At 53.6% G+C, this 18,818-nt stretch overlaps 1 protein-coding gene across 4 annotated transcripts in view; it reads right to left on the bottom strand.

The window, feature by feature from the left end:
- Positions 1-3,435: 3,435 nt before the first annotated feature.
- PIK3R5 (phosphoinositide-3-kinase regulatory subunit 5) overlaps positions 3,436-18,818 on the bottom strand; it is a 69,096-nt gene continuing 53,713 nt past the window's right edge. For 3 of the 4 annotated variants that reach the window (XM_028534358.2, XM_036033005.1, XM_036033006.1), the window contains exons 6-19: positions 16,607-16,676; positions 14,027-14,201; positions 13,303-13,456; positions 12,551-12,634; positions 11,559-12,279; positions 11,266-11,428; positions 10,806-10,931; positions 10,122-10,250; positions 9,840-9,933; positions 9,540-9,616; positions 6,997-7,090; positions 6,833-6,915; positions 6,151-6,263; positions 3,436-6,014 (exon numbers count right to left, since the gene is read on the bottom strand). In XM_028534358.2, the coding sequence (XP_028390159.1) occupies positions 5,867-6,014; positions 6,151-6,263; positions 6,833-6,915; positions 6,997-7,090; positions 9,540-9,616; positions 9,840-9,933; positions 10,122-10,250; positions 10,806-10,931; positions 11,266-11,428; positions 11,559-12,279; positions 12,551-12,634; positions 13,303-13,456; positions 14,027-14,201; positions 16,607-16,676 (2,231 nt within the window). In that variant the 3' untranslated portion in view covers positions 3,436-5,866. The remainder of the gene's footprint in view (positions 6,015-6,150; positions 6,264-6,832; positions 6,916-6,996; positions 7,091-9,539; positions 9,617-9,839; positions 9,934-10,121; positions 10,251-10,805; positions 10,932-11,265; positions 11,429-11,558; positions 12,280-12,550; positions 12,635-13,302; positions 13,457-14,026; positions 14,202-16,606; positions 16,677-18,818) is intronic. The other variant, XM_036033007.1, reaches the window with a different exon arrangement.

The raw sequence follows: 18,818 nt of genomic DNA, 5'->3' as shown, positions 1-18,818 counted from the left end.
TCTTTTTCTTGTCTGATTGCTGTGGCTACGACGTGTACTATGTTGAATAACAGCAGTGAAAGTGGACATCCTTGTCTTGTTCCTGATCTTAAGGGAAATGCTTTTAGTTTTTCTCCTTTGAGTATGATGTTGGATGTGGGTTGGTCATTTATGGCTTTTATTAATAGAGGCATGTGTTCTCTATTATGATAAAAACTCTCAGCAAATTGTACTGAATTTTATTAATTTTTTTCTGCATCTATTGATATGATCATGTGGTTTTTATCTTTCATTTTGTTTATGGTGTATCATGTTAATTGATTTGTGAATGTTGAACCATTCTTGTATCCTATGAATAAATCCCACTTGTTCATGGTGTGTGATCTTTTTATTTAGTTTTAGAGAGGAGGGAAGGAGAAAGAGAGGATGAGAAACATTGACTGGTTGCCTCTCACACACCTCTACTAGGGACCAGGCCTGTAACCCAGGCATGTGCCCTGACTGAGAATTGAACCAGCAACCTCAGAAACCTATTAGTTTTATAATATTCTGTAGTTGATTTTAGCATCTATTTTCATCAGATATATAGGCTTATAATTTTCTTTGTAATGTCCTTATCTGGTTTTGGAATTAGGATAATGACTGCCTCACAAAATGAGCTTAGGAGTCTGCCCTCCTTTTGAATTTTTTGGAATAGTTTGAGAAGGATAGGTGTTAGTTCTTCTTTGAGTGTTTGATAAAATTCACCTGTAAAGCCGTTTGCTCCCAGACTTTTGTTTGTTGAGAGCTTTTTAAAATTACTGCTTCGATTTCATTGGAGGTAATCAATCTGTTCAGATATTCTGATTCTTCTTGATTCAGTTTTGGGGGTTTGTCTGCTATAGAAACACTCATTTCTTTCAGATTGTCCAATTTATTGGCATATAATTGTTTGTAGTATTTCTTCATAATATGTTGTATTTCTGTGGGGTCAGTTGTTAACTTTCCTCTTTCCTTTCTGATTTTATTTATTTGGATTCTCTCTTTTTCTTGATGAGTCTGGTTAAAGGCTTACCAATCTTGCTTATCTTTTCAGGAAAACATATTTTGGTTTTGTTGATCTTTTGTAATTGTTTTTATTTTAAGATTCTATTTTATTTATTTCTGCTCTGATATTATTTTTTTCCTTCTGCTCACTTTGGACTTGGTTTGTTGTTCTTTTTCTAGTTCCTTTAAGTGAAGTTTAAATTCTTAATTTGAGATTTTTTCTTGTGTTTTTTTTTTTTGAGGTAGTCCTGAATTGCTATGAATTTCCCTTAGAATTGCCTTCACTATGTCCCATAGATCTTGGATTATTGTGTTCTCATTTTCATTCATCTCAAGGCATCTTTTGATTTCTTCCTTGATCTCATTGTTAACCTGTTCATTGCTTAGTTATCATGTTATTTACCCTCCATGTGTTTGTGTGGTTTTCAGTTTTTTATAATTGACTTCTAGTTTCATATGTTGTGGTCAGAGAAGATGTTTGAAATGATTTCAATCTTCTTACATTTACTGAGGCTTGTTTTATGGACTAACGTGTGCTCTATCCTGGAAAATGTTTTATGTACACTTTAAAAAATTGTATACTCTGCAGTTTTAGGGTGTAATGCTCTGAAAACATCAATTAAATCCATCTGATCTAATGTGTCACATAAGACTGCTTTTTTCTTGTTGACTTTTTGTCTGGAAGATCTACCCATTGATGTCAGTGGGTATTAACATTTCCTACTATGATTGTATTACTGTTGATCTCTCCCTTTATATCCATTAATATTTGCTTTATATATTTAGGTGCTCCTATGTTGGGTGCACAAATGTTTATAAGGGTTATTTTGTTTGCATGACTATGCATGAGGTTTTCTATTTCATATCCTCTGGTTCCATTTTATATTGAAGTCCCTTCACACTGTCTTTGCCCCCAGAGAAGTGGGGACAGTACCCCTTCCCCAAGAGAACCTGATTTTATGGGTAGGGTTGTGGGGGCAAAATAGGATTCAGAAATGGGAAAGGATGAAGCAGCTTCTTCCTCAAGAAAATCAAGAAGCCCTCTTCTGAGGGCAGGGGCTCCCACCTCAGTGCTGAGGGTGAGGTGGGTGTGGTGGGTGTGGTGGGTGTGGTGGGTCTGGTGGTGGAGGATCGGAAGGCTGAAGCTCTGGGGGAGGCACCAAGCAGGCTGCTCCTCTGGAGGACACATGAATTGCATGCCAGGGACCTTAGGAAGGGGCCGGAGAACGGTGACAGACACTACATTCTGGGCCCCAGAGGAAGTTCCAAGCTGTCAGAAGAGAACAAATTGGTAAATTGGACTTCATTAAAATTAAGACCATCTGCTCTGTAAAAGGCACTGTTAAGAGAATGAAAAGACAAACCACAGCCTGGGAGAAATATTTGCAAAACAGTTATCTCATAAAGGACTGGTAACCAAAATACACAAAGTAAACTTAAAGTTTAACATTAAGAAAACAAACAACCCAATGTAAAAATGGGCAAAAGATTTGAACAGACACCTCACCAAAGAAGATACACACATGGGAAATCAACACATGATAAGATGCTCAACATCACGGTCACTGGCAAACTGAAATTAAACAATAATGAGATATCACTACACACCCATTAGAATGGATAAAACCCAAAACACTGACAACACATTTTGGTAAACACCAAAAAGCCCAATGCCGATGAAGGTGTGAGGCCACAGGAACTCCCCTGCATTTGGTGAGAATGAGAAAGCACACAGCCACTTTGGAAGGCAGTCTAGCATTTAGAAAAAAACTCATATAATACAGTTGAGTAATTGTGCTTTTTGGTATTTACCAAAATATGTTGGAAACACATGTCCACATTAAAAATAGCACACGAACGTTTATAGCAATTTTATTCATAGTTGCCAAAAATTAGCATTCACCAGGATGTCCTTCAGGAGGTGAACGAATGAGCAAACTGAGCTGCATCAGCACAATGCATATTATTCAGCAACAGAAAGAAATGCTCTACGAAGCCATGGAAAGACACAGAGGAGCCCTAAATGCAAATTTCCACGTGCAAGAAGTCAATTGGAAAAGACTCCATACTGGATGGTTCCAACTGTATTTCTGGAAAATGTATAATAATGGAGGCAGTAAAAAGATTAGTTTCCAGTCTAATTAAGAAAATAATGGTTTTCCCCCAGGAGTCTGACAATGAGGTGGGCATGTGTGTGTGTTCTAAAAAGTAAACTCTAGACTTTATTGGAATTTCACCAGTTTCCCCATTAATATTCTCTTTCTTGGTGACAGCCAATCCCGGGTACCACATTGCATTTAGTTTTCAGGTTTCCTCATTCACCTTCGGTCTTTCCTCATTTTTCACAAGGCTGACTGTCTAGCGGACAACAGGTTGGATTATCCCATCGAATGTCCCACAGTCTGGGCTACCTGATGTTTTCCTTCATGATTAGACCAGGGTTATAGGGTTTTAGAAAAGCATCAGAGGTGAAGTGATCTCATGTAATTTTGCTTTCATCCAGTGCAAGACTTGCTGAGTTTATTGAACCTATGAGTTCATGTGCTTCTTCAATTTTGGCCTGTTGAATGTCAAGAGTAAATACTGTGCCCAGGCCCAGGCCCTAGGAGGTGCCACATGCCTCTGCTTACTTGCCTTGTGCTAACTGCTGACCCCAGGTGCCTGAGAGACCCACAGAGCAGGCCTGAACCCAGCCTGCTGCTCGGAGCCAAGCCACTCTTATCCCAACCTACATCAAGGGATCCCTAGATGTCGTACGGATGCAGGAGCAAGAATAAATAATCCCAGTCTACACCACAGAGCATGAGGTCTGCTTTACTGTTTGCAGTAGCTAGCTGCTGCAGAGCTGGGGCAGCCACGGTTCCTTCTTCCTCCCTCCCCAGCAGCTAGCTGTGTTCAGAGCCTGGTGCTCATGCGCTTCTCCCAAGGCGCAGGGGTCCCTGTCACCCGTTGGCCTCCTCTCCTCTCCCTCCCTGTGATCCAGGTCTAAGAACTGCCCAGATCCAGAGGGCCTGCTTTGGGCTCACCTCCTTCCCTCTGGAACAGTGCCATGGAAAATTTAAGCACAAATATATTTTCTACAGAGAGGAAAATTACAAAAAGATTAAAAAAGAAAAACAACCCCCCAAGAATCTCATTTCTGCTATATGTAAAATGATTTATATGAACTGCTCAACTAGCAGTTAATTATCATGCAGCAAAATAGCTCTAGGTCATTAAATACAAGATTAATAAGTTTTATTTAACAATAATATTACATTTCATTTATTCTTCTTAGGTAACCAGTGGTTACAAAGTAAAATAATCTATTGACACAACAAAAGGTATTAAAGGTATATGGCCAGTCAGTCTCTGGAGCCTGGCCAGGGCAGGGCAGACATGGCGATACCAGGTAGGAGGCGGCTCTGTTCACTCCCCTCACGGTGTGAATCCTCAGGACTGGGGTTCCAGGGGCTCCTACAGACCCAGAGCCTTTGGAGCAGGATGGAGCGGGAGGAGAGTCAATTGGAAAAGGCTCTGTGTGGGATACGGTGGTCAGCTTCCGCACTTCCCTTCCCCACCTCGACCAGTTCAAATCCTGGCCCCAAGCCTGCCCTCTACCCTATCACCCGAGCCCATCTTCACTTTGGACTCCTCCCACCTGGCAGTTTTCCACTGCTGCTCTCTTCTTATGTTCTATCCCCCATCTCCGCAGTCAGGCCAAAGCTCTGCAATGCCAGTCATGCCACTCTCTACTCCCCTGGGATCTTGCCCATGCACCAGAAAGGTGCCAGTGAACCTGGGGCTACAAGATTCTGCACACCATGTACAGCAGCCCAAGGAGGGAGATGGAAGTGGGGGAATGGGGGGCCAACCTGGGAGAGGAGGTAAAGGCCAGGGTGCCTGAGCAACCCTCCCGTCACCCTGACACAGGCAGTTCCTCCTGCAGAGGGAAAAGCTAATTGCTCCTCAGTGCTCAGTCTTGGTGAACTGGAAAAGAGTGAATGGAGAGCTTCCCGGAGGCCCTGAGAGCCCCCTAGGACCAGAAGGGGCGCCAGCGTTTTGAAAGCGAGGCTGCTGGCCTTTCCTGAGCACCTGCTCCGCGCCAGCCATAGGGCCGGGCACTGTGCCCTTCCTCTGTAGCCCTTTGAAGTGGCCTGAGTCCCCCTCATCTTAGTGCTAAGGAAAGGAAGGCTTGAAGAAACTAATTAACTTCCTTCTGGTCATTTAGCTAGAAGGTGACTGAGCTGCAACTGAATCTAACCTGTCCTATCTCCCCAGGACCTCAGGTCCAGAAAGGGGCCCCAGAGAGAACCTGACCAGGTTCTGACAATGGACAAGTAAAGTGTTAGTGCTGTTTTTCAGGAACGGGGGACGCAGGGAGAGAGGTGGGAGGTACTGAAGGCCAGGAATGAAAAGTCTCATCCATGTATCCAAAGCAGAGGAGTCTGAACTCCAGACACAAAGGGCTTTCAAGTCTTTGACAAAGGAAGGAGCGGGCCCAGCCACAGGTTAGGAGGAGAGGCCTACACCACACCCCAGAGCACCGGAGCCTCCGACCTCCCTCCCTGCAAGGACACTTGACTATGTCAGTGGCCGGGGCCTCCAGAGGTCGGCTCTCCTTTCTACCTCAAGGAACCTGAGAGATGGTGTGGCTAAACTCCTCTCTCCCCAAAGCCTGTTTCTGCCCCAAAGAGAGGTCCAAGGCCCCAGAAACTGCCGAGGCTCTGCCACCTGCCCAGTGCAGAGCCCACAGCAGGACTCTGGCCCTCACGGGCCATTTGGTTCTCCACAAGGAGCGAGACCCTCACGGCCCACCATCTGGGAGAGGCTCAGAAGAGGCTGCTTCCAGGCTTTCCGTCCAGGCCGGCGCAGGGTCTCGCTAGGGCAGAGCTCCGCTGAAAGTCATGATGGGCAGGCAGAGGAGGGAGCAGAGGTCCGACGTGGCCTGGGCAGCAGGGTAGGGGGACCTCTGGGGTTGCGGGCAGAGGCTGTTCTTCTCTGGCTTGTAGCAAGGTGAGACCTCACACCTGGGAGGCAGGGCAGGAGTAAGGACAGGTGTCCCGTCCCTCCAGCAACTTTCAGGCCTCTGGGTGGGAGTATATGGAAACTGACCCCTGCCCCAAACCCCACTTAACTGAAGCAGATCGAGGGCCCCTTTCCTACCTGACCACACTCTGCAGGATCTTCTTCTCATCCTGGTCCAGACACACTGCAAAGGGGCAGCCGTTGGAGCCGATAATCTGTACCTTGTCCACTTTGACCTGTGATGTGCTAATCTGGAAGGAAGGCCCAGGTCAGTCCCCAGAGCCCTGGCCACAGACGTCCCGGCCCCTGGCAGCTCCTTCCCTTGGAACTGCCCAAGCTGCTGTGGCAGAGGAGGGGGGTTTGCTGGGCAGCTCTCCACTGATAAGGGCCAGCTCAGGCCGGGGGTGTCGGGGGGCTGGTTCTGAGGATGCCATCAGGCCCTGGCTCCTCTCCATCCTCTGCCCTCCCCTGAGTCTGGAAGAAGCAAGTGCCCCTGAGGAGAAACTGCACTGCTCTCTGCCCTCCCTGGGGCAGCCCTGGGGCCCCTGTCTCCACCTGCTCTGCCTCAGACTCAGGGCAGAACTTGACCCCACACACATTTTCTCCCAAAGGCACCCCTTCCTCCTAACCCCCCACAGCACTCCACATGTGCACACACCCCTAAACCACAGCCTCTCCCTGCTTCTCCTTCTCCCCCAGCCCCCCATACCTTGCAGACAACCCTCCTCTCCCACACACACACCCAGGCATGCACGTGCGCACACACACACGTCCAGTAAGTCTCCTGAGGGTGTGGCTTCACGGAGACCAGAGCCCTTACCTGGTTGAAGCCCTTCTTGGACTTGGGATTTTGTCTTTTCACCACTTCTGTCAGGTTTAGCATCAGGGCCTCCGTGCCAGCATCTGAGGGGCAGGGCAGCTCAGGCCGGGCTCGGATGCCCTCCCTGCCACTGCCCCTGTGCCCTCCCTGCCCACCCAATTCACCTAGCTCCTCCAGCTTCCGGCAGGCCTTGTTGAGGTTGATGGAAGTGCAGACCTTCTCCATGTTATTCCAGCGACTTCGTCCACTGACACCCCCCTGGAGAGGCAGCAAAGGCAGATCCTCTCTCAGCTTGGAGGCCCCGCTGCTAGCTACCTTCCCTTCAAGAGGGGGTTCCAGATCACCAGTGACAGGGAGCTACCTGCCACCAGTGCAGCCAGGAAGCTCCTTTCTCTCATTTACCCAGGCCTGCCAGCTTCTTCATGAAGAGCCCCTGACCCCTGTACAGACCTCAGTGACTCTGAGGTCATAGGACACGAGAGCTGAGGGCATCTCAAGGGGGTCTTAACAATCTGCTGAGCCCAGAGCAAGGAGGAGAGGACCCCACAGTCCCAGAGTCCCTGGCAGAGCCAGCCTGGAGGCCCTCTTTCTTTGGGGACCCCCGTGTTGCCAAACCTAAGAGCATTTCTCAGTCCTTGGTCAGTGTCAAGTTGAGTGTACTTGACCTTACAGAATTTGGTTCTGTTCCCCCCTCTCCTTTCCTGGGCTTCTGTGGGGGCACACTCCTGGTTCTCTACCACATTTTTGGCCGGGGCCTCCGCTCAGCACGACACCCTCTTCTGCCTGGGTCACATGACACCGGTCTCAGGACCCTCTCCCGGGTCCTCTGCTCCTGCACTCTTACTTCTCCAGCGGGGAGCCCCGGCCGCCTACACACCCATCTCCGTGTTCCACGTCTGAGTTCAGGCGCATCCATCCGACTGCCTGTGCTGACTTCTTCCTTCTATCTCTCCAGGGCACTTCGAACTCACCATGGCCCACCTGCCTGATCTGCCCCTACTAGATGCTGGCTGCTTCTGAGAAAATGGGGCGGTTAGTCACAGAAGACTGAAATCCAGCCCATTCCTAAGCCCTGCTGCTCCCACAATCCACACACAGCTCCCATCTCCTCCATCGCGGCCACCGGCCCTGTGCTGGCTGCCCACCTCACTCTCCTGGAAAATGTTAGCCTCCTATTGGCCTTGCCAGGGCCCCCCGGCCCCTCCAGTCTGTTCCCCACAGAGCTGCCAGAGGGCACGTCCGAACCTCACGTCTGACCCTGTCACACACAGTGCCAGCACTGCCGCACACTGGAGCCCCTTAAAAGGTACCCACTGCTCTTAGGACAGGACCAAACTCTCATTAGAATCAAGGCCCTTGGCATTCTGGCCCCACCTATCCCTTTAGCCTCACTTTTTTTTTAAGATTGTATTTATTTATTTTTAGATTGAGGGAAGGGGAAAAGGAGAGAGAAAGAGAGGGAGAGAAAGATCAAAGTGAGAGACAAGCATCGATCAGCCGCCACCAACATGTGTCCACAGCAGGGACCAAACCTACAACGCAGGCATGTGCCCTGACTGGGAATCGAACCAGCGACCTTTTGCATTGCAGGATGACACTCAACCAACTGAGTCACACCGGTCAGGGCTCACTTCATCACCTTTAGTGTTCCTGTTCTCCTCCACTTGGGGCCTTTGAACACGCTCTTCCCTCTATCTGGAGAACACGCCCCTCTCTTTTAGCTTAACTGACTCTGGTTTTCTTTCCAACATCAGCCCAAAGCCCCTTCCCCAGGAAGCCTTGTCTAACTTTCCCGACTGGTTGAATAATCCCCTTGGTGGTACTCACAGTACCACGTACCTCACCTCCACCCGGTGGCCAGAGCTGTATTCACACATCTGTGGGTTTGTCTAACCAATGCCCACTGTCCCCTCTAGGCTGTAAGCATTCTGTTCACCCTGAAGAACACACCTGAGCCTAGAACACAGCAGGTGTTTGACCCGGCACAGACTCTCGGGGTGCGCCCCTCCCGCCCATCCCTGTGGCCGCCAAATGGAAAGCGGCTCCGTCATCACCACCCCATCAGCCCTTCTGTGGCCTCGTCATCACTCACCACCCTGACAGTATCATGGCCATGTGCCTGTCTCCTGGTTTCTTGTCTGCCTCTCTCCTCTGAAAAGCTCAAGGGAGGGCCCAGCCCTTCCTGCTTACTGCACTTCCCCCACCCAGCATGGAGCCTGGCAGGAGGAGATACTGAGTGAATATCTTTTGGATGGTTGAAGGGGGAAGAAAACAAAAAGGCAGGAGGGCTCCCCACAGGTGAGTCCAGCCTCTTGGGGCCTGTACCCCATGATGTGACCCACTCAGAGACACATATCCTCTGGCAAGCTCTTGGGTACCCCCTTCTCCAAAATCTCTTCACTCCCTTCGCACCAATCCCACCTCCCAGGCCCACAGCCAGGCCCCCTGCCCCAGCCCAGGCCTGTGCCTCGCTGTGCCTCGCTTTGCCTCGCTGTGCCTCGGCGGCCCCACCTGCTCCGCTCTCAGCCCTAGCCCTGCAGCCAGGCCCTGGTTGCCTGGTTCTGTAGCCTCAAGCAGCTTAAACACTGGGGCCCAGGGACCTCAGAGTCTGGCTCTGGGTGAGGAGGGTCAGGAGACCCAGGGGTCAGGGTCAGCTGGAAGGGGTGGGAGGGTTCCAGAGGGGCATGGGGCCCAGCATAGGCCTTACCTTGCTGTAAATAATCTGTAGTGTTAAAGGGACGGCCTCCCGGTCCCCATCAATGCCCAGCCTCTTGCTGCCAGGACCTGTGCCATGCAGACAGGCCCTTTACTGAGTGCCACTTACAGGCCCGGGACTCTGCCTCCCCTCCCCCAGCCCCACTCCCACCTGTGACCCTGCCTTTCCAGGGTCATACTTCCCCAGGACTCCAGCCCTTTATGAAGCCACCCCTCTCCCCAGGGGCTACCACTGGGAGCCCCACCTTTCTAGCCCCCCACCTGTCTCCACCGGGATTTTGGCAGTGCTCACCCGAAGCCTTGATGGCTCGTGTGGCAGCAGAGTGACCCAGCTCCAGGGAATGAATGAAGATCTCTGTTGTCTTCTCCCCGGTGATGAAGGTCAGCTGGAGAGGGCAAGACCAGAGCATCAGTGCAGACCTCCTGTGGGGACCCCCACCCCGGCTTCTCCAGCACAGGCTGGGGCTGCCATGGGGTGGGGACAGGACCTACAGGCCCACAGGCACAGGCAGGGCCAGGAGGCCTGCTGGGGAGCCTGAGGGAAAAGGAGGCCTGGGGCGGCCGGGCAGCTTACCTCCGTCTGGTAGACCTGCAGCAGCACCGGCCGTGCAGCAAAGCGGCAATAATACAGCAGCATGTCGGCCAGGATGGGCAGCTGGGTGGGGGAGCCCTCCAGGGGCCGGGAGTCAGCTTTCAGGGACTGCTGTGTGTGGGGAGCCCAAGGCAGAGGGACAGGGGACGCGGAAGGGGAGAGAATGGGAACATGAGAAGGAAAGACACAGAGGAACACACACACACACACACACACACACACACACACATGCAGAGAAGAAAGACACAGAGGCAGTGAGCCAGGGTGGGGGGCAGGGAGAGGAAAGCGAGAGACAAAAACGTCAGGGAGGACCCACAGCCCAGTCTCCGTCCCTCCCCCTAACCCGGCACGTGGGCCTCTAGGAAGGCCCGGCATAGAGCTGGACAAAGCTGACCTGAGGACGGGGGCTAAAGCCTAAGGTCCCCTGGATCCTTCTGAGGACCCTCCCTGTCACGGTGGTGACTCCAGCCCTTGGCCCCCTCTGCACCCCCATGCCCTGGGTTCTGGTTCAGTCCTGCTTCTCACCTATTCTCCCTGCTCATCTCCAAGTGCTCCCTGGCCCTCCATGGAGCCCTCAAGCTGGATGTCCCCAAACCAGAGCCTTCTAAGCAAGGCTGATGGACTATAGCCAGTGGGCCTTCTCTGCCCACCCCAGGGGCCACTCACCTGGCACAGCACTTCAGGGGGCAGGTGCATGAGGCCCAGCACATTGCGCTCATACCAGGGGTCAAGCATGCCGAGGTAGTGAGAGATATCATTGGTGCTCTCCTCCCAGTGGGCGATGCCCAGCTCCTGAAACAGGGGGCGAGAGTCATCCTCAGGTTCCCAGGTAGCCAGGAGGCCTGCCGTTGCGGCCCCAGGGCCCTGGGCAGCCCTGCAGCCCCAATCTGAGCTTCTTCCTGCCCTTGGACCAATCTGACACGTTTCAGTCTGTGTCATACAGCCAAAGGCCACCCCAAAGTGCAGGGAGGGACCACTCCTGGGAACCAGGGCCAGGCAGGAGGAGGTGCCCCACGAATTCAAGAAATTGCTTTTGGTGACTCCCAACCAGCCCTTTCAGGTCACTGGAACCTGTTCCTGTCTACTCTACTTTCCCACCCTGTTTGGTCTCGGACTGGGGACATACTGTCGGGATGGGGTGCCTCGGGGAGTCTGGGGGGAGTGGGGGTGTCTGGCTCAGAGCGGCTGGGCAGGCGCTGGAGCTGACCCCCTGGCTTCGCTTCACAGGCACGTAGAAGAACTGAAGCTTGAAGAACCGTGTGAGGAGTGGGCGATTGTTCTCCAGCCGCCTGGAAACAAGAAGATGGTGAGAAGGAGCCCCTTGGTCTCTTCTGGCCAAGCCAGCCTCAAGCCTCCGACACCACCGCCACTGCTACCCTGTCCCAAGGCAGAGTGATGCAGCCCTATTCCAGTTCTTACCGCAGGTTGCTATATGCTCGAGCTACCTTCCCTGAAATCCGATCGGAGCCGAAGACCACAACGCGTAGTGTGGAAGCCTTGGGGTCCTCATCCCCACTCAGGAAGGGGCGGCGGCGCTGATGCCGTGAGGCGGGGGCCAGGAGCCAGCTGGGCAGCTGGGTGCTGAGCTTGGGCTGGGGCAGGGAGCGGGAGCGCTGAGCCCGGGTCAGGGGTGGCCCCGGGCTGCCCTGGGGGCTGCAGAGGCTCCCGGCCCGCCGCAGGGGCAGCGCCGAGTCCGAGCTGCCCTCCATGCCCCGAGAGTCCCTCCGTAGCATCAGCTGGCTGGTGCTCTTGAAGAGTTTGTAGATCCTGTTGAACTTCTGCCCGGGCCTGCGGTAGCCCCGGCGTTCCCGCCCGCCGGGTCTCTTGTACCACTCTGGGGAGCTCTCTTCACTGTCCTCCACGTAGCCACTGTCCATGCCGTCCGAGAGGCCCGAGACAAAGGAGGTCAGCAGCTGGCGGGGCAGGGTGGCCCCCGAGGCCTGGTATGAGGCAAGGGACAGGGTGGAGTCATGGGAGGTCTCCGAGCTGGTGGAAAGCAGTGAGTCCCTCTTGGCACACTGCCCATCCGTTTCCAAGTCCTCTTCCTCCTCTTCCTCCTCCTCCTCCTCCTCCTCGTCGTCCCCCAGGATCCCTGGCTGGAGCAGCTCCTGCTCCTTGAGTAGGATTTCCTGCAGGATGTCTGTACAGAAGCAAGAGGAGGTGCCATCTGGGCATCTGGACCCTCAGAACCTCTCTTGCTCACCTTGGGAGGGGTGACAGGTTCAGACAGGGTGGACCTAGGGAGAAGGTGGTGGGACCTGGAGCGCTCCCTCTGCTCCACTGAGTGCCAGCTCAGGCGGGAAGGCTGGTGAGGCATAGGGCTGCTGCACGGCGGGACAGGCACTGGGACCAGGAAAAGGGCCCCGGTAGTTTGGGGGTGGGCATCTCAGGGCCCCTGGCCAGCTGCTTACCAAAGCTGTCCTGGTTCCAGTTGTAGGTGTAGCACCTGGCAACAGGGATGGGAATGGTGCGGAGCTTGCCGGGTTTCGCAGTGTCTGTAAGAACGGGGTGGGCAGAGGGTGAGGCCTGGGAGGGGGCCTTGAGATTAGCCAGCCCAGTCCCCTAATCTGAGAGAAGAGACCAGGGTTGGGAGACGACCGGCCTAGGCCACCAGGCTGGGTGGGCCGAGGCTGAGCAGTAAGCTGGGGAGCCTGGCTCTCGGCCAGAGGGCCCCATGTGGATGCCGTGCCCTTTTATAAGCTGTGTAAGTATGTGAACCCTCATTTTACAGGGTTCAAACAGGAGAACAATGGCATTATCTCTCCAGGTGTTGTGAGGAGTATTGTGCCCTCTCTTCCCTGGTAGCAGAGCTGCAGAGAGGAAGTTTCCCAAGCACCTTGGAGTGAGAGGTGTGGCCACGTGCCTGAAGTGGGCCGAGGGGATACCTGTAGCCCTGACGCATGCAACTTCCCTATTATCTTCAATGTAAAAGGAAAGCCCCTTACCCTGGATCAGCACATTCCTTTTCTCTCCCCACAAGCCACCATATGATGGCAACCCAGCCCTAACCCTGCAGGCAGGAACAATGCACCAGGGGCAGGTGGAGCAACATGCGTCCCTGAGTGACTGTGTGGAGCAGAGCTGCCAGGCTGACCTGGCCCGCCCACTGTGGCAGCCAGAGCAGATGACAGGAAAGTGGGCCCCACTATTCCAAGAGCCTCACCTAAGACATCGGGGAAGCCGGCTTTCTCTGCCACCGCCCGCAGCTTGGTCCCGAGCCACTGCCGGGCCTCGGCTGTATCCCCAATGCCAGATGCCAGCTCCTGTGTCTCTGCAGTCTCTGTGAAGATGTCCTCAAGCTCGGCCAGGGTCTTGGACTGAAATCCCAGGAGGAGAAAGACTTGCTTCCATACCACGGCCTGGCTGCCTGACTTCTCCACTGTCCAGGGTCCCAGTGAGGGCAGCAGTGGCCAGTCCCCTCTCCAGCCTCGTCACCCATCTGCATCCAGAGACCAGGGAGCCAGGCCTGCCTCCAACCCCTATCTCAGGAAGTGGTCATGAGAGAGAGCCCAGAGCCAGAGCACCGCAGACGGGAGGGACTTCAGAGCTCACCCCTGCAGCCCAGAGAGGGGACGGGGCTGTCCAGGGCCACACGACTGACCCATCACAGCACTTGGACTAGAACCCAGGTCCACCAGCTGTCATCTAAACCTTGCTCCTCCGAAGCTCTGTGCGCCCCCCACCCCGGGTCAGGACGCAGCACAACCAACTCAAACCCTGTCAACAAAGCCAGCTCTCCAGCCCCTGCCCGCCCTGCCCCTGGGAGCAAGGGAGGCCAGCACCCTGGAGACTGCAGTGCTGAGATGGAGCAGAGAGAGGACTCTGCCTCTCAGAGATGTGTTCTGTTACAAGGGGGCTGTGCTCAGCCCCAGGCCCCAGACACATACCTGCAGCTTGCAGTGCAGACTGGGCAGGTCACAGTGGACCCCGAAGGCGGCCTGGAAGGCATGCAGGAGCAGGGTGATGTAGGCGCTATGAGGCGAATGGCCGGGCGCACTCAGCTTGTTGGCCACGGCGAGGAACTCTGCCTGCACCTCCACGGGGTTCAGCAACAGCACAGTGCTGGGAGCACAGAGGAGAGGCTGTGGGTGCGGGAGGGGCAGCCATCTACCCCACAGGGCGTGCCGCCCTGAGGCCAGGCCTCCTGCAGCCCAGGCCTCCTGCAGCCCAGGCAGGGCCCAAGGCTGGGGAGAGGGGGTGGGGCTCCAGGGGCCCAGTTCCCACAGGAAAGTTTAGGGTCCACTTGAGTACTTTTCACCCAGCATTTTCAAAGACCTTTTAAAATCTGAACTTAATTTAAAAAAAAATTTAGCTACATTTTTATATAAACATATGTTTCTACAGGATATCTGAATGGATGCAAGATTACTCAAGAGACGACTGTCTTTTAGGTGAGGTGACTTGGAGCCAGGCAATCACTTTGGGGAGGGGGCAGGGGGCAGACACGTGCCGTGGAGCAGTGTGGCCTGAAATTTCAGTCCACACCTTGCTCCTCAGGCCAAGGGTTGTGATGAGGGGTGGCCTCTGCCAGGCAGAAGGGAGCCATGGCGGGGCTGCATCTGAGTCCTCCACTCCCAGGGGACCCATTTCTGCCTTGCCCAAGCCCTCATGCAGGCTAGCTCGGGGCTGGGGTGTGTCCAGCCCACGCTGCCTCTCCTCCCACTGCACGGGCTCCTCCCTGGTGCCCGTGGGAAACTGTGTTCATTATGAAAATCTCAAACACACAAAGGTTAAGAGAATCATGAACCCTGAGGGTGCCGCTCACTCAGTTAACGGTTAACAACACAGGACTGTTCTCACTTCGCCCACACCAACCCTCACCACTGTGTTTTCTCGAAGTATATTCGAGCCATCACGGTGTTATTATGCCTATAAAAGCTTTAGTGTGAACTGCTCACATTCACTATTGTTTTCGCTTAAACCTTCGTTGTGTGTAAACTCGGTGCAAAGAGGCACCAGGCAGGTGGCATGCCCTCTGGTCTCTGGGCATCTGTTCCTGCACCGGCCCTGGGCTCAGGACCAGGCTCTGTCAGTCACTGCCCTTTTGGGAGAAGCTAATTTTCATTTCTCTATTTGTAAGGAAAAGGGGGCAGGCTCATGTAAGCCCCCTCTGAGCGCCCCTTTCCTGAGGGTGTGGTGGCTTCTTGCACAGACACGCTAAGCCCCTCTGTGTGCAGGAGCAGAGCGGCCAGGCCTGCTCCCGCGCCACCTGCTCGCTCTCTCTGCCAGACAAGTTACCATCATCCCCAGCTTACAGGAAACAGAAGGCAGACCATCTCAGCACAAAGACCTTCCACTAACCCCTCTGCACCTCAGCTTCCTGACCTTAAAAATACCTTTTCCATAAGGTTCACAGGAGGACTGGATGAAGCAGTGATGCCAACAGTGATGCCCAAAGCTCAGCAAGTCTGCAAAGATGCGGCGCATGTTCACCAGCCGCCTGCCTCTGCCCCTGCCCCGGCATCTCATTTTACTTACTGAACTAAATTTCACTGAACAGTTTTATGCCCTTCTGTCTCTTTCAAAACCTAACACTGGCTTTTTTTGTTTGTTTTTACCTAGAAGGGACACAAGACATGTTTTCTTAGCAGTGTGAGTGCACGGTGGCCCCCTGGGGCTAAGGATGGGGAGGGACTAGGGTGACTTTCATTTCCGCTGAAGGAGGCTGGAAGCTCTGGGCTCCTGGGTGTCCAGGTGAGACACCAGAGACCTGCTGGAGGGTCCTCAGAATACAGGCTTTTTCTGGTGTTTGCCAAACCGCAGCCCAGGCCCTGCCAGTGGGTCACGGAATCAATGTGGGGAATCACAACCAGAATTGTCTTTTAAATAAAACAGAACAGAATGGGACAGAGCCCATCCTCTGAGGTCAGGGGAAGCTTTGCTTCATGAAGCCTGTTCCAGCTGGGGTGTGTGTGTGTGTGTGTGTGTGCATGCCAGCCTGTCATAGAACATGAAATTTTTATTGTAGATTCTGGTCAAAAAAGGCTGGGAAATGCTGTTTTAATGACATGCAGAAAGACACTGTGTAAAGAGTATGGGATTTTGAGTAAGATCGAGGTGCAAATCCTGACATGCTTACTAGCTGTGTGGCCTTGGGGAAGTTACTTGGGCTCTCTGACCTCCAGTTTCCTCATCGGAAAAGTGGGGTCAAGTGAGGTAATGTGTGCCCAGCACCTGCCACAATCAATTCATGTAGTTCTTAACCTTTTTTTTTTAAATCTCAGACTTACTTAGGAATCTGATGAAAGACCTCAGCCCAGAAAAGTGACTCTTGTAAACATCCCTGGCAATTGCAGGGGGTTCCGGGTCTAAGCCCGTGTGTTTATGGCTTGGGTGGGAGGGGGTGCAGTGATAGAGGGCGTGCCAGAAGCACAGGCTGGGTGGTGCAGGAACGGTGAAACCGTGGGGGGTGGGTCCCATCCCTGCCCCGCTCCCCATGCTGTGGCTCCCTCCCCACGAGCACTCACACAGTGGAGCTGCGCTGACTCCGAGTGGGCAGACCCTGCTCAGCCCTCACCAGCCGCTGGTAGGAGATTCCTGTGACCAAAAAGAAAAGGGCAGAGTTCACAGGTTTGCCTATTCCTTCAGCTACCACAGCCCTGCACCTCACAGAGAACCTGGCACTGGGCAGTTAGGCTGGGGGCTCCTGGTGAGGTTCAGGACAAGGGGCAGATTAGGCCTGAGGCCCACAAGGCCTTGGATCCATGACAGGAGTCCAGGCCCCACGGTGGCTGAAGCCACTCACAGAGCTTCGCCCTGCAGAGACTGTGGGCGGAGCACCCTGAGAAGGGGACCGAGGCGGGGTCTCTGCTGTTCAGCTGCTCCTGTCACCAACCCCCTCCGCAGTGCTGGTGTCCTGCAGGGTGTGTCCAGGCACCCCTCAGACTAGTCAGTCAGTCTCAGCACCTTCCACAGCTCTCGCCTTCCCCTCAGCATCCCAGTCTGGCTCCCACAGCTTTTCAGGGGACTGAGGTCCTGCCTGGTGTTGTCCCTCGAAGGTTGAGCCTCCGCACCCGAATGCCCCCCGCCTTCCTCTCTGCCCTCAGCCACCTTTCTGTCCCCTCTGACTTCAGATGTGTGGAGAGGAAATGAGCTCAAGGTTTTCCACGTGTCCCTGCAACTTGGCTCAGCTCTGCCGCTGGAAAACAGACCCTTCACAGTGTGTATTCAGTTCTGCGTCAGCCTCAGTGAGGAGATGGAACATTCCGCCCTCCTCACTGACAAGGGTGACAGAAGCAGGCAGCCTCCCTGTCAGGGCTTGGAAGTCCTTACGGGGTCCGTCTCCCTGTCGGGACAGCACCCTGGACAGGGTGTGAGCTGGGCGCAGGGAGGCCATCCCTGCGGAAAGTGCGAGGCCACACCTGGGGTTTCCAACAGCTGGAAACACCCGTGTGTGCTTGACTTTCCTTTAAGGGGTTCAAACCTTTCATTCCCTGATCAGAGACAAAAAGTAGAAGATGCAAATATTTATGATCAGGAATGTCCCAAGAGAAACTGAAGACTTCACAAGACTTTGCCTGCTACCAGCCGACAGGCAAAACTGATTCATCCAGGTTCGCTCCTGGTTGACAGGAGGCCGAGGTAGGGAGGCACCGAGTGCGAGGAAAGGCGGGGGGGATTGCCTGAGGGCAGGAAGTGCCTGGGAGCCAGGGTGGCCCTGGGTCTTTCCGTCACATCACGCAGTCACCTGCCAGGGTCTTTTGGTAGAAATAGCATTATGCAATGTGAGAATGTGGTTTTTTGAGTCAAAGAATATGGTTTATAGACTTGAGCAGACAGGTTCAGGTGGTAGAGCTCTTGTTTGCTACGTGACCCCGGGCAAGCTACTTAGTTGTCCAGCCTTCAGATGCACCATCTGAAAGATGGAAATACTAGAATTATCCAGGGGGGTGTTCTGGGGGTGGATGGGACCAACTCGTGGCAGTGTTTGATGTACTGTAAGCACACAGGTAATGCAGCCATTGCCATCACCACTGCTGTCATCGTCATCAATTGTAGTCCTCCTTTTGACAAGGAGAACTTATGTAACCTGTCCCGGGTCGTCAACTACTAAGTAATATAGGTGTTTGTCACACCAAGGCCCACGTTCCTTCTCTCACACTCGATGTTATAGATTGGGTAAGAAACATTCAACTTCTCTGAGTCTTGGTTGTCTCATGTACAAAATGGGAATAACCTTGCTTTTCCTTCTCACTTCGCAGGGCTGTGGTCTGGGTGAGATGCAGTCGTGGAGGCTGGTGTGCTGAGTGACTCACACACGTGAGGCCCACCGTCACCCTCAGGCTTGCAGACGAATTCTTTGCAGGCAACAACTGTGGTCTGCACAGCCATGCAGGCGTGCAGTAAATAGTCAACAAGCACGCGGGCTTCACCCCAGAGAGCTGTGGTGGGCAGGACCTGGTGGCACTGGCGTGAGGTTTCCTGCCACCCCCACAGTGGAGGCAGTAGGCACCCTGTTGGGGGTGGAGTCAGGAAGAAGGGGGAGGCCCGAGGCTTCATACCTGCCCACTTCCTCTGCTACCCAACCACATCAAAGTGGAGTAAACTGTTTAATTCGTCTCCACGGCAACTAGCTCCCTAAGGCTCCCTAGGGCTCCCTGGGTGGAAGGGCCAGCTCTTCAGGTCTCTTGTCATCTCCCTGTGACCTTACCAGGACTTCTCTCACAAGCTAAAGTCACC

Source organism: Phyllostomus discolor, chromosome 8 (assembly GCF_004126475.2).
Source record: "Phyllostomus discolor isolate MPI-MPIP mPhyDis1 chromosome 8, mPhyDis1.pri.v3, whole genome shotgun sequence".
Classification (NCBI taxonomy): domain Eukaryota; kingdom Metazoa; phylum Chordata; class Mammalia; order Chiroptera; family Phyllostomidae; genus Phyllostomus; species Phyllostomus discolor.
Note: the sequence above shows the minus strand (reverse complement) of the source record. Positions and strands in the feature narration are given on the sequence as shown.